General features: G+C 43.5%; 2 protein-coding genes and 1 long non-coding RNA gene across 3 annotated transcripts in view; 1 reads left to right on the forward strand and 2 right to left on the reverse strand.

Annotated features, from left to right (window-relative positions):
- LOC143377223 (mitochondrial inner membrane protease ATP23 homolog) overlaps positions 1-13,734 on the reverse strand; it is a 200,707-nt gene that overhangs the window by 141,168 nt on the left and 45,805 nt on the right. The window lies entirely within an intron of this gene.
- LOC143377255 (uncharacterized) overlaps positions 1-13,734 on the reverse strand; it is a 59,728-nt gene that overhangs the window by 10,619 nt on the left and 35,375 nt on the right. The gene's annotated exons all lie outside the window — the stretch shown is intronic.
- LOC143376802 (uncharacterized) lies at positions 11,231-12,176 on the forward strand. Its single transcript, XM_076827480.1, has 4 exons — positions 11,231-11,482; positions 11,568-11,651; positions 11,747-11,863; positions 11,979-12,176. Exons 1-3 carry the CDS (start codon positions 11,285-11,287, stop codon positions 11,834-11,836), a joined length of 372 nt encoding a protein of 123 aa, XP_076683595.1. The 5' UTR covers positions 11,231-11,284; the 3' UTR covers positions 11,837-11,863; positions 11,979-12,176.

Here is a 13,734-nt window from a genome sequence, read left to right on the forward strand (position 1 = left end):
ATGGAAAGGGTGGAAAAAAGATTAGAGGAAGTGGAGAGAGAGGAGGAGAAGATCAAGGAAATGGAGGAGAGGCTAAAGAATTTAGAAATGAGGAGGAAAAAGGAGGAGGGAGTCGGGGAAGGAAGGAGAGAGGAAGGGGTGGGGAAGGACGCAGGACGGGAAGAATGGGAAACAAGGGTGCAGGGGATGGAAAGAAAACTAGAAATGAAAGAGAGAGAAGAGAGAAGGAAGAACATTATAATTAAAGGGGTAGGTAGGGAGGGAACGGCGATGAGGAGGGCAAAGGAAGTGCTGGATGTAGCAGGGATACAGGGGAGAATAGAGGGAGTGAGGGAGCTTGGAGGAAGAAGGCAAGGGAGGGAGGAAGTGATGCTGGAGGTGAAAATGGAGAGCATGGAAGTGAAGAGGGAAATAATGAGGAACAAAGGAAAGCTAAAAGGGAGAAAGGAAAGGATAGGGTTAGGTCTGGGTTAGGTCTGGGTTAGGACGCTCCCGTCGTAGGCGATCGAACAGATAGGGTGAGTTCGGCGGTCAACGGGACCGTCATTGCACTCTGCCCCTGCCCCGGGGTGTCCGCTTGCGGCTCTCCCGGGTGCGGCGGCGGAAGAACGGTCCCTTGGATCATTTGACCAGGTGCCGTCTCCCCGCCCGGCCACTGTCCGGGTTACTGTTCGATCGCGGGGGTCGCGGGGTGAGGGTGCCGGGGGGCACACTCACCCCTCCGCAACACCATGCGACCCCCAGAAGTGGCGACGCGGACGAGTGGTCCGTCGCGCGTGGCCGGAGTTCCGGGAAGGCCCCGCCGTCATCGCGCGGGGTTGTTGAGCGCGGAGTTCGCCTTTGCGCTGAGGGGGGGGGGGGGGCAAGCGGATGTATCGCTAGTTTGCTCCCGCGTAAAGTCCCTCCCCTCGTGCGCGCGACTCCGCGCCCGAGGAAGACCACCGTGGAGTTTTAGTGGGTGCAAGCCCCACATAACCCCGTCCCTCCCCCGGGGGGCGGGGTATCCGTTAGGGATTTCTCCACGTCAAAAAAAAAAATAAGAAAAAAAAGGTCTGGGTTAGGACGATCTGACCTGGAAAGAAAGAAAGATGCAATGGCAGTTAAGGGTGTTAGGAGAAGAGGAGGAAAGAAAAGGGAATAGAGTGAGAGTAAAGTACGGGAAGATAGAGATAGAGGGGAAAACGTGGTTCTGGGATGAGCAGGGAGAGGTACTAAGAGACTGGAGAGGGAAGGAGAGGGGAAGGGCAGAATGGGGAGCAAAAGAGGTGCGAGAAGGAGAAAGGGGCAGGGAAGAGGTGGGAAAGAAAGAAGGGAGACAGGGAGCGGAAGGGTAAAAAAACTAAGGGTGGAGGGAGAGAAAAGGGGAGCGACAGAACAAACGGAAGAAACGAAAAGCTGGAAGATAGCGTTCTGGAACGTAGCGGGGGTGGCAAACAAGGAGGTGGAATTTTGGAAGGGGATAGGGGAATGGGAAGTAATAGTGCTTTTGGAGACATGGATAGAAGAGAAGGGATGGGACAGGATTAAGCACAGGCTGCCGACGGGATACAGGTGGAAGACGCAGTGGGCAAAGAGAAGGAATAAGAGGGGGAGAGCGATGGGAGGCATAGTGATAGGGGTGAGGGAAGAGATGGAACGAGAGGGAAGAGACAGGAACGAGATCAGGGAGAAGAAGAAGGAATTTTGGTGGAAAGAATAAAGGCGGGGGAGGAGGAATGGACGGTGGTGGCAGTATACGTAAACGAGGACATGGAGAGGAAGCTGGAAAGGATCAGAGGATGGATGGAGGGGCAGAAGGAGGGAGAGAGGACAATAATAGGGGGGGACTTCAATGCGAGGACAGGAACGCTAGGCGGCAGGATAGAGGGAGGAGAGGAGGAGGAGGAGGAGGAGGAGGATGGAGGGGGAAGAAAGTCGAAAGATAGGAAGGTAAATAGGGACGGAAGAAGTTTAGTAAAACTAATAGATGAGACGGGGTGAGAAATCTTGAACGGGAACATAGAGGGGCACGAAGAGGGGGAATACACGTACACGGGGGGAAGAGGGGCAACGGTGATCGATTATGTGTTGGGGGATGAGAGGACAAGAATGGGGGTGGAAAGGATGGAGATAGGGGACAGAGTGGAGTCAGATCACTACCCGGTGGTGGTGACGATGAGGGAGGGAGGAGTGGGGGAGAGAAGAGGAAAAGTGAGGGAAAGAAAGGTAGGAGGGAGGGCGGTGGTCGGCAAGGATGAAAGAGGAGTTTAGGAGGGGGATGGAAGGAGTGGGCATAGAAGGGGAAGGGATACAGGAGGCGGTGAGTAAGATAACAGAAAGGATTAACGAGGTGATGAGGAAAGGGGAGGAGAAGGGGGACAAGGAGGAAAGGGGGAAGGAGGGGTGGTGGGACGGAGAAACCAGGGAACTGAAGAGGCAGGTGAGAAGAGGGCTAAGGAGATGGAGAGGGGGGGAGGGATCGAGGGAAGAGTACAAAAGGAAAAGGAGAGAGTACAAAGAACTGTGCGAGAGGAAAAAAGGGGAAGAGAGGGAGAGGATGATAAGGGAGGTAGCGGAAGCGAAAACGGAAAACAAAGTATGGGAGATAGTGAACAGGGGAAGGAAAAAAAGGAAGCGGGTGGACGAAAAGATAAAGAGTGAGGAGTGGAAGGAATATTTCATGGGACTGCTAGGGGGAGTGGAAAACAGGGTAAGGATGGGAGGGGAGGGGAGTAGGAGGAAGGGATAGGAAGAAGGAATAGCAAAGAGGAAATAAGAAAGGTATTGAGGAGACTGAAGGAGGGAAAGGCGATGGGAGGGGACGGGATACCAAACGAAGCATGGAAATTTGGCGGAGAGAAGGGGGTAGAGGCAGCATGGGAGATTTGCAGGAGGGTATGGGAGGGAGAAGGATGGCCGCAGGAGTGGAAGGAGGGGTTAATAGCGCCACTGGTGAAGAAAGGAAGGGGTACAGGGGTACAGGACTACAGGGGAGTTACGCTATGCCGACCTTGTATAAGGTGTATGCAGCGGTGCTGGGAGAGAGACTGGAACAGGAGGTGGAAGGTGAGGGGATGATCCCGGAGAGTCAGGCAGGGTTCAGGAGAGGGAGAGGAACAGGGGACCAAATATATGTGCTAAACCACATGATAGGGAAGCAGACCAGAAGGGGCAAGGGGAAACTGGTAGCGCTGTTCGTGGACCTGAAGGCTGCGTTCGACACGGTGGACAGGAGTAAATTATGGGAGGCAATGGAGAAGAGAGGGGTAAGGGAGGGGTTGAGGGAGAGGGTTAAGGAAATATATAGGGAGACAATTAGCAGAGTAAAGGTGGGAGGGGAGATAGGGGAGGGATTCTGGACATCGAGAGGGCTAAGGCAAGGGTGCCCGCTGAGCCCCATACTATTCAACCTGCTGATAGCGGATGTGGAGGAGGAGCTAAATAAAGGGAATTGGGGAGGGGTGAGAATAGGAGGCAGGAGGATATGCTCCCTGGCATATGCGGATGACCTAGTGTTACTGGCGGGAAAAGAGGAAGAGATGGTGTGTATGATAAGGCGGCTAGAAAGATACTTGGAGGGAAAGAACCTAGAGGTTAATGTGGCAAAGACAAAGGTGGTAAGGTTCAGAAAAGGGGGAGGGAGAGACAGAAAGGTGGAATGGAAATGGAAAGGAAGGGAGATTGAGGAGGTAAAGGAGTTTAAGTATTTAGGGTATGTGTTCAAGAAAAACGGGGGACATGAGGCGCACATACAGGACAGGGTGAAAAAGGCAGGGGTCGTAATGAGACAGGTCTGGGGAATTGGAAAAAGGAAATTTGGAAAGGACTGGGGAAGGAGGATGTGGCTGTTCGATGCGCTGGTGTGGACGGTTTTGGGGTACGGGGCGGAGGTATGGGGGTGGAAGGAGAGGGAGGAGGTAGAGAGGGTACAGGAAAGGTTCATAAGATGGTCGTTGGGGGTAGACTGGAGGACGCCAGGATATATGGTGAGGGAGGAGACAAAGAGGGAAAAGCTGAGGACGTGGGCGGGGGGAAGGGCGTGGAGATACGAGGAGAAGCTGAGCAGGGGAGAGGGAGGGGAGTTGGCCAGATTATGTCTGAAAGAGGTGAAGGAGAGGGAGAGGGAGGAGGGGAGAGAGTTGTCTAGGTGGGAAATAGAGAGAAAGGAGTTTAGGATGGAGAGAGGAGGGAGTGAAGGTAACGAAAGGGAAAGGGAAAGAGGGGGGTACGAAGAGATGGAGAAAGAAGACAGCAGGAGACAGGCAGAGGAGAGAAGGGAAAAAATAAGGGAGTCTAAATACAACAGATGGTACAGGGAGATAGTAGCAAAGGGGATTCCGAAATATCTGGCAGCGGGATGGAGTGAAGGGAGGTGCAGGAGGATAGCAAGATTTAGGCTGGGGAACGAAATGAGGGGGGGAGGTACTGGGAGAAGGAAGAGGAGAGGAGATGCAGGGTATGCGGGGGGGAAGAAGAGACGTGGGAACACGTTTTAGAGAGATGTGCAAGGGAAGAAGAGGGAGGGGAGAGAGGAATAGGGGAAATGATAAAGGAAATATTGGATGAAGGAGGTAAGGGAGAGGAATGGATGAAGAGGATAGAGGAAATGAGACGGGAGTGGGAAGGAGGAAACGGGGAGAAAGGAGAGGGAAGGAGGAAGGGAGAAAGGAACTAATGAATGAAAGGAGGAATGGAGTGAAAGAAAGGAAATGGAAGTCGAAGGCGGAGGAAAGGGGAGGAGACGAGAGCGGAAAAGGCGTAGTTTTAAGAGGAGAAAACGGCAGGCGCGGGATAAATGGGAATAGTATAAGAGCGTGGATAGAGGGGGGGGGGGCGGCGAGCGGGAGAGCGGAGAGGGAGAGCGAGCGAGGCGAGTGCGATGGAAGTAGGATAAGGACTTAAGATAAGGATAGGATAAGATTAGGTTAAGGAAAATGTAAAGGAGACATGTAACCCTGAGGGGAATCAATAAATCACACATACAAGTATGTGGGTATTACAATTGCACAGAGATGTGCAGAATTACAATTGAATTACTTCATGAATTATGATTACAAAATAATTCAATTAAATCGTATTCAAACAATAATATTAACGCATGCGCAGATCGACTTAATATACAAGGAGTTCAAAAAGTAATGATCACTGGTTTGGGGGGGGGGGGGGGAATTCGTTAAAAAAAATTGCTACAAAATTGTTTATAACATTGAAAATGATGTTTCAACGATTCGATTATATAGCGTTGCACGTATAGGCATGGGCCCACCCACTACTCTGCCGTTTTGGTAGTATGTACTCGAATGCTGGGGTCTGGCACAGTGGCCCGAACTAGGTCAACCACCTTGCACTACCTTCTGTCCCTTTAAACGTCGGATTGTGTTTGTTTACGTTTAGGGGTGCGCAGTGGACCAGGCCCCACCATTTGGGTAGATGCTGCCAAAGCGGCAGAGTAGTGGTAGGTCCATGCCTATACGTGCAATATACAATGGAATCGTTGAAACATCATTTTCAAAGCTATAAACAATTTTGTAGCACGTTTGTCTTAACAAATCTCCACTTGTCCAGAGGTGCACATTCGCCCCCAAACCATGTGTTACCCGCAAACCCGTTCACCATGTGTTATTTTAAGTTTAATAAGTCATAATACATGATACATATAAATAATACAAATAATATATGATAGGTAACCTTCATGTTTTTTGACGGCCCTCCCATAAGTCACAGTGAATCTATGTGCCCCTTGGTCTTAATAAGTCTGTGCATCCCTGTTATACGGTGTACGCAAATGATTATTATTAACATATATATTAATACTATTCAACACATTAAATTAGCTTGTACAACAAATGAGAGAAAGGTAAATAAAAGAAAGGGCATATCGCTAACCGAAGTTTGTTACACGAGTACATATCATAGTCATATACACATGAAAGATAAATATAAATATTTATCGCAATTCCTCAGATGATTACAGTAATTAGCAATTCAATTAATTGAAAAGTTTGAATTCAAATGTGGAATGTAATTCAATTATGGCGTTATTTAATTGTCATATAATTAAATTACACTCGAAGACTGTTTTAAATAAACGGTTGTGTATTCGAAAGTATATATTTTAAAGTTCTTGTATTTTTTTGCAATGCAATATATAAATAAATAATGGAATTATAGACGATCTCCCGGTAGCTTTTTTTTATTTAAGCACTTTATGGTGACCGTGACTGTAGCTTTGACCTGGTTCGAACAAATTTAGTTAGTATATTAAATTATCAAGTGCGTAATCGGTCATTATCCCGAAAAATTAATCTAAAATAAAATGGCGGCTGTTCATGCCGGGAGATCGTCTATAATTTCATTATTTATAAGGCAGGATCCCTTAAGGGGGTACACCCGTTTGAACCCTCGGGAAATGTGTGTATTTTGTGGATTTTTTTATAAGTCAACGGCTTGATGCAGATTTTCCGTTTTTTTACTATCTTTATATAGTATTAGGAACTACACAAAAAAAAAGTTTTAGTTAAAAAACTATTGTTTTTTGGAAGTTACGGATACGTATCCGAAAGTCTCTCCATTTTGGACGGCTAATCGATGGCTCTAAAAACTCGCACTACGTTCAACCAATTCACTTCCAATTTTGCATGCAGAATCATAATAACATTCCACATCGTACAACGAAGGCATTTTTTATTCCGATTCCCCGTTTATTATTTATAAAGAAAAAAAGGTGGATTTTTCTCTTAGAAAAATCTAACTTTACCTTTGATCTCTCACCATTTCTTTATTTTTCAAAATTTTCAAAATCGACTTCGTTGGACGATAGCTATTGACATACTTTATAAATTTTTTTAATTGTTTTTGATTTCACACACGACATACAGCTGTTTTCAGGACCACCGATTAGCCCCCTAAAATCGAAAGACTTTCGGAGGTGTATGCATAACTTGCCAAAAATAATAGTTTCTTAACTGAAACTTTTTTTATGAGTAGTTCATAATACTATGTAAAGATAGTAAAAAAATGGCAAATGTGCATCAAACCGTTGACTTGTAAAAAAATCCACAAAATGTACACATTTTCCGAGGGTTCAAACGGATATACCCCCTTCATACATCAAACACTCACGCTCTATACGCATTCAGCATATCTTCCTGCCACGGAACACTTCCTTCTCCTACAAAATACTCTTTATAACGGTCCCTATTTTGCTTGGCAGAGTTATTTAAATTCCCACGATTAAGGGGTTCCAAATTATCCATCTGCACTACATCGTTTTGATAATTCCCCTCCTGCCTACTCCTGTTGTTCGTTCTATATGCTGCACTCCGTCTCCGTAAGAAATTATGGAGAACGCAGGCAGCCAATACAACATATGATATATTTTCCACCTTCATATTAATTGCTGTATTCAATACTCGAAATCGCGAGGCTAATATGCCGAATGTATTTTCCACTACGTTCCTAGCTCGGAATAATCTGTAATTAAATATTCTTTTATCATGATCCAATTCCCTTTGAGCATAAGGCTTTAAGAAGTTATTAGTTAAAGGAAACGCTTCATCGCCTACAAAGACGAAGTTTAAATTGTTTATTGTTTCATTATTCTCCGGCAAATTTAACTGCCCGTTATTTAAACGCCTCATAAATTCAGTGTGTTCGAGAACACCACCATCTGATACCCTTCCATTTTTGCCAACATCGACAAAAATAAACTCGTAATTTGAATCGACTAACGCCATTAGTACGATGCTGTAATAATTTTTATAATTGTAATACAAGGCCCCGGCATCCGGTGGTGGAACAATTCTGATGTGTTTTCCATCCATAGCACCTCCGCAGTTGGCGAAATCCCATTTGTCATGAAACCCTTCGGCTATTTTTTCCACTCGTCCTTGTTATTCGAGAACTATGACAAAACAAAAAACAATACAAAAATAAACAAAATTTAATTTCCTTGTTATTTCTTATGTTATTAAATTATGTGTTTTTTTTTGTACGAAGGACGAAGGTGGAATCGCAACCGGGTCCAAGCAGCCATAAACGGCCGGCTGGCCAAATTTCTCGCTGCGGCAAAAAAAAAAAGAAGTGATGATGCCGTCATGAAAGTTTTAAAAACTTGCGCTGTCGCGCTCAAGAATCCCACTATCAGCCGGATAGAAATATCCGAGTATGAAGCTACGGGAATAAAAATTGCCAAGCAATTGCAAAGGATGGACCCGGAGCAGGCAATTTATGCCGACAATATTATAGCAACTGCGTTGAGAAGAGGGTTGTTAAAAACACTAAAACCCCACACAGATGTCTGCGACAACGAATGTAGGCTCTATGCTGGACCGAGCCGGGAACACCCGAACGAACATCAGCAACAGTAATTGTAATGATATACAGTGGGGGACAAAATTATGTGGACACCCTTTAAAACCGTATAACTTGTTCAAAATTGGTCCAAACGACTTGAATTTTTTTGAGAAGCTAGATGGATTAGTTTGCTAAGTGACGTGTTTCGTCGTTTTGAAAAATATTGCGATTGGTCGGAATTGCAAAAAAAAAAATAGGAAAGATCATTTTCAAAACGACGAAACTCGTCACTTAGCAAATTAATCCTTCTAGCTTCTAAAAAAAAATCAAGTCGTTCGGACCAACTTTAAACAAGTTATACGATTTTAAAGGGTGTCCACATAATTTTGTCCCCCACTGTAATAGGAGTTATAATAATAATAATATGAGTTTTATAAATACGAGCGCGAATTATCATTTCATTAATAAATTATTACCCTTACCTTTAAGAACTCTGTCCTTAGTGCATAATACAGTGCTTTGCATGTCTCAGGAATTATTTTGCATAACGCTGGAGCTGATATTCCTGTCGTAAATTTCAAATCTTCATAGGAACGCCCAGTTGCCAAAAATCTCAATGTAGCGATAAGGCGTTGTTCTGCGGGGATACTTTTTCTCATAATGGTGTCCATTTTCTTGATTCGGTTTTGAACTAAACCCAGTCAAACGCCTTACAATCCATCCTCAAGTAATTCCGATAATCGTCCGGATAATTTTCTCGCAATTCACGAAGAAGAGGCTGATCATTGCAGTCTCCGTAGTATTTTTTCACCCAAACCTGGCGGTTTCTTCTTCTGCTTCTTCTTCGGTCTGCTACTGTTAACTGGACAGCAGCAGCAGCAACAACAACAGCCAAGTTCCGGTCATTGTTTACCGCAAACATGACAAAACTTTTGATGCACTTTTTTAAACCGCGTTCTTCACACAGGCTTTCACTTGAAGTGGTTCGGTGTAACGATAATAACCACAATTCAAGGAAGTTAAACCAGAAATAACAGTTAACAATAACAATTAACAGTAACAATTAAAAATAACAATTAAAAGTCATGATTAACAGAAACAATTAACAATACCAAGTAACGGTAATAATTAATGGTAACAACTAAAAGTAACAATTAACAGTAATAAATTAACAGTAAATATGGAAAAACCAAGTGTACGCTCCGTGAATTTTCGCCGGTTAAAAAGGAAAGACTAGACAGAGTTAGAGATAGTGAATAAAAAAAGATAGAAGAAAGATGAAGTAGGAAAAAGCAGAAAAAACATAGAGAGGGTGAAAAGAAAGCTGTCCCCCGGTTCGCAAAGGCCTGGTCGCCAAATGTTCCTGACGCTGACCAGGCCTGTGCGAACCCTTGATTCCAGGTAGATGGAAGCAGAAACGGAAGGAACGGGTAGGTAGTTATAAAGGAGTAAAAGTGAAAGTTAGAAATAGCTGAATAGACAGAAAAAATAAATATGGCAAAGACGTAGTTTAGTATGAAAGTTGTACTTTTGTGTATCCATCACTCTATTCGGATAGCTAATGGACGAAGTTTGTAACCATGCAAACAAATATGTTGTGTTTATACTCGAGCGATAAGGGATCCGTTTGTAATTTGAAGGAAGGGCGGCGCAGGCGGGATCCCGCGTGCGCAAACGTACTGGCGTTTCTGGCGATATCAGGTGTTTCTGAATATATACTAGCAGTGGCTTGCTGTTGTCGAGGTCAAGAACCGTTTAAGGAAACCAAATGCTGCGCAAATAATTTTTTACCCTTTCTTAAGGAGTCACTCTATCTTGACGGCCTGAACAGGAGCGCGATATTTGGGATTTTTTCAGAGAAACCCACAAATTATATTAATTGAAAACTTTATGCCTATATTTGTACATATTTTGGCAGCATTTAAAAAAAATTTAAGCAGAAGCTTGGCTGACAGTGCGGAAATCCTGAGGCGCGCAACGAGCCTGGTTTCAAGTATCGTTTTTTCCGTTTCTAACTACCTTTTCTGTCTCTTATGTAAATTCTTCTGGATTGGAGGTTTGCGCGCGGGCAGGAGCGTGGTGCTTTCTGGCACGCGGGCAGGACTGTGATGCTTCCTTGCTGCGCGCCACGCAAGAGCGTGGGTGAAAAATTTGACCTGAATCACGACCAATCAGAAGACTACCCCCCTTCTTCAAAACATCTTACATATTACATCTCATCTTCATTTATCTTAGATATAACATCACTTGCATACCTATATGTATTTATTGTCTATCAATATTAGTTTATATATTTATATAACAAGCAGTGGCATGGTAATTATTGCCGTTGATAGGAATATTTATGATCGTCACAACAGTGAATGTGTTAACTGCAATTTCATTTGCCATCGCATTGCCGGGGAAACATTTGAACATTTTTTAAAGTACCCTTATAAAATTTTACAGTCGTTATAACTGAGTCATAAACCATTTCCAGAATTTATAGCACCTTCAGGTCAACCAAATGTAGCTTCCTAAAAACAGATGTTTCAGTGTACCCTATAGTAACAGCATTTATGATAGCCTGGTATATCGAGGAATTTGAGATACTTTTCGCGAACGTATATCACGATCGTGTCTTGCCGATCGTTTCGCAGATCGATGATATACATCGAACAAGTAGTACACAATACACTACTGCGGTGGATCGTGTAAAAAGCATGTGGAGTCGACGTAGAAATGGGAGTCCGAACTCGCTATCTCTAAGTAGTGACGGGTACGACCTTCTGGCCTGCGCGAAGGAGCGCCACGATCCGGCTTCACATACTTTTGCGGGCCGCAAGGCGTGTGGCGCGCCGGCCCGCGCGCCGGACCGCGCGCAAGACCGTCCGTGTAAAGGGCCCTAATGGCACTTGTACTCGCTGATCACATGATCACGCGAGTCAATTCACTCCGACGTAACTTTACCAAGAAAATGTAGCAAGTAATAAATTTGATCAAACTCTGTCAGTGGCCACAAGTGCCAGCAATGGCACTTGTACTCGCGGATCATACGATCACGCGAGTCAATTCACGCCGGCGTAACTTTACCAAGAAAGTGGAAAAGGGAATAATAAATTTAATTCACCCTTTAATTTTTTCAGACACATTTCTAAGTTCACAAGAGCAGACAGACAGAATCCGGTTCGGTCAAAGTGCGCCAGGCTGGTACATACGGGCGTCGCAGGTATGCATGATGTTCGACGAATTATTGAAACAAACTTTTACTTTTATACCAAATTTACCGAAATGTCTGCGATGATTTCTTACAGGCGGACTTTTTACAAAATTACTGCACACATGGTGTATGGGACAGTAATGCCAGGGCAAATGGAATAATAAGTACCATATTTCAGGTAATATTTGACATCTTATAAATCTGCAGTAAAATTTTGTACGCTTGTAAAACAACAATTAAGTATTTCCTAATGTATTTAATGATGTGTTACAGATCCACACTGCATGCGTCACATTTCGTTACGAGCAACCTGGCAAAATTGTAGGAAGACCGTCAATGGAGAAGAGGAATTACACAGAATGAGAGAAGATAATAATCTAAAATGAAGTTGTGGAATAATTCCGAAGAAAAGCATGTACAAAAGTATTCAATTGAAATATACTTTTTGTCCAAATTAATGTTTTAAAAAAATGATTACGTTATTAAATTTGTATTTAAACAACAGACAATTCTTGTTGATAGATAAGATAATTTGATGTATAGATTGATAAAAAAGAAAGCGTCATATGTTTTTAGAAGAATTATTGCATTCATAAATTTCATTACGATCGGCGTGTTACACTTCGGTGATGTACCTTATTCAAATTGTATACTTTTAAATTGAAGGGTCAAATGCAATAAGGGATCTAGCGCTCGAAAATGGGAAAAAAATGTCCAAACGCTAAGAAAGCATGGGAAAATTAAATGTTGTTAAACTGTAATTTAAAAAATACCGTGTTATAAACCTCGTCAGGACACATATTTTCCTTATTTACAGTTTGTTTATCCAATCATTACTATTCGAGCTAAAAATTATAAAGAAAAAAATTTTCATCGTCCGAGTGCTAAAACTGCTAAATAGCGCATTATACGCGGCTGTTGACTGTTGTTGGCGTGCGGAATTTATATATATCGCCATATCTTCTACAATTATTTATGAATCAGTGTGAAAATTGGTGAAAATCTTGCTTGTATATTAAGGAAAAACTTTGTCGCTGCAAGTTATCTGTACCTCAAAATTGCCTCGATACTTTTTAACGGCAAACGTTGAAAAGCATGGGTTATGTCCAGGATTACTTTTTAATTAAATATTATTACATTTTTTAACATAAGGGTTTTGTGCATATATTTTGCGGCTTTGCTAGAGTTTTCTGAGTTTTATGTTTCAAGTCTCATAACGATCCCTTAATATTTACTCAAGTTATCGCAATTTATGTTTAAAGAAATAATGATTTTGGAGGATGAAAATTTTTTTCTTTATAATTTTTAGCTCGAATAGTAATGATTGGATAAACAAACTGTAAACAGAAAAAAATGTGCCCTGACGAGCTTTACGACACTATATTTTTTAAAATTCAGTTTAATAACATTTAATTTTCCAATCTTTCTTAGCGTTTGGACAATAATTTTTGGCATTTTAAAGCGCTAAGTAGTCCCCTTATTGCATCCGACTCCTCAGTTGCACATTGATTATACAAAATATTACATCCTTCTACGTATAAATAAAAAATATTGATTCGCAAATTAGTATTGTTTCATTGTCATGTTTCCTAACTTCACTACCGAACCACTCTATCTTTCATTATTGCTATCCTCCTTTGCGCTCAGCGAGGCTCTGACGCTAGACGCAGCTCTCGTGCCGCATTCCTTCAAGACTTCTCGATAGAAAGATATGTGGCAACAGCGCGACACAGACAGAGAGAACAGAAGATGTCGCAACTTTACGTAAAAAATTCGTCTACACGGAGTACCTGGAGATGTCACCTCTGTACAACTTCTTGTGGGGAATGAGCTGCCCCCTCCTTGCGTACTGTGCAGGAGTGGGGATCTGGCGAGTTTGTGCGTGCGTCGCCATGCAGGCTCGCCCCAGTCTGTTCTGACTAGCCTTTGGAAACGTCTGTTTCCAGAACGTTCGATAAAATGTGCTACCACGTGTTCAGCGATACGTTCGGTCACATAACTGCGACACTGCCACTTTGTTGGCTTTCGCCCGTTGGGCATTGTTGTGTTCAATATACGACCCCACCTGTTTAGTCGGTTTAGCTCGATGTCGAGCAATCTCGCGTGCATATTCAGTGGTTGCACGCGACTGCAATAAAACCCCTTTGGTTACACCAACGCGCATCTTCTGTTCGTCCTTCCCATTCCGAACACGTGTGCGGTAGTAGGTCCGCATGAGAGTGGAAGGTATTGTCTCTTCATCATTTACCTCCACCGGTAAT

Source organism: Andrena cerasifolii, chromosome 15 (assembly GCF_050908995.1).
Source record: "Andrena cerasifolii isolate SP2316 chromosome 15, iyAndCera1_principal, whole genome shotgun sequence".
Classification (NCBI taxonomy): Eukaryota; Metazoa; Arthropoda; class Insecta; order Hymenoptera; family Andrenidae; genus Andrena; species Andrena cerasifolii.

Coding starts and splice junctions, on each gene's coding strand:
- LOC143376802 (XM_076827480.1), top strand. CDS start 11,285: ATGGCACTTGTACTCGCGGATCATACGATCACGCGAGTCAATTCACGC. Junction 11,483..11,567: donor GGTACATACGGGCGTCGCAG/GTATGCATGATG, acceptor GATTTCTTACAG/GCGGACTTTTTACAAAATTA. Junction 11,652..11,746: donor TAATAAGTACCATATTTCAG/GTAATATTTGAC, acceptor GATGTGTTACAG/ATCCACACTGCATGCGTCAC.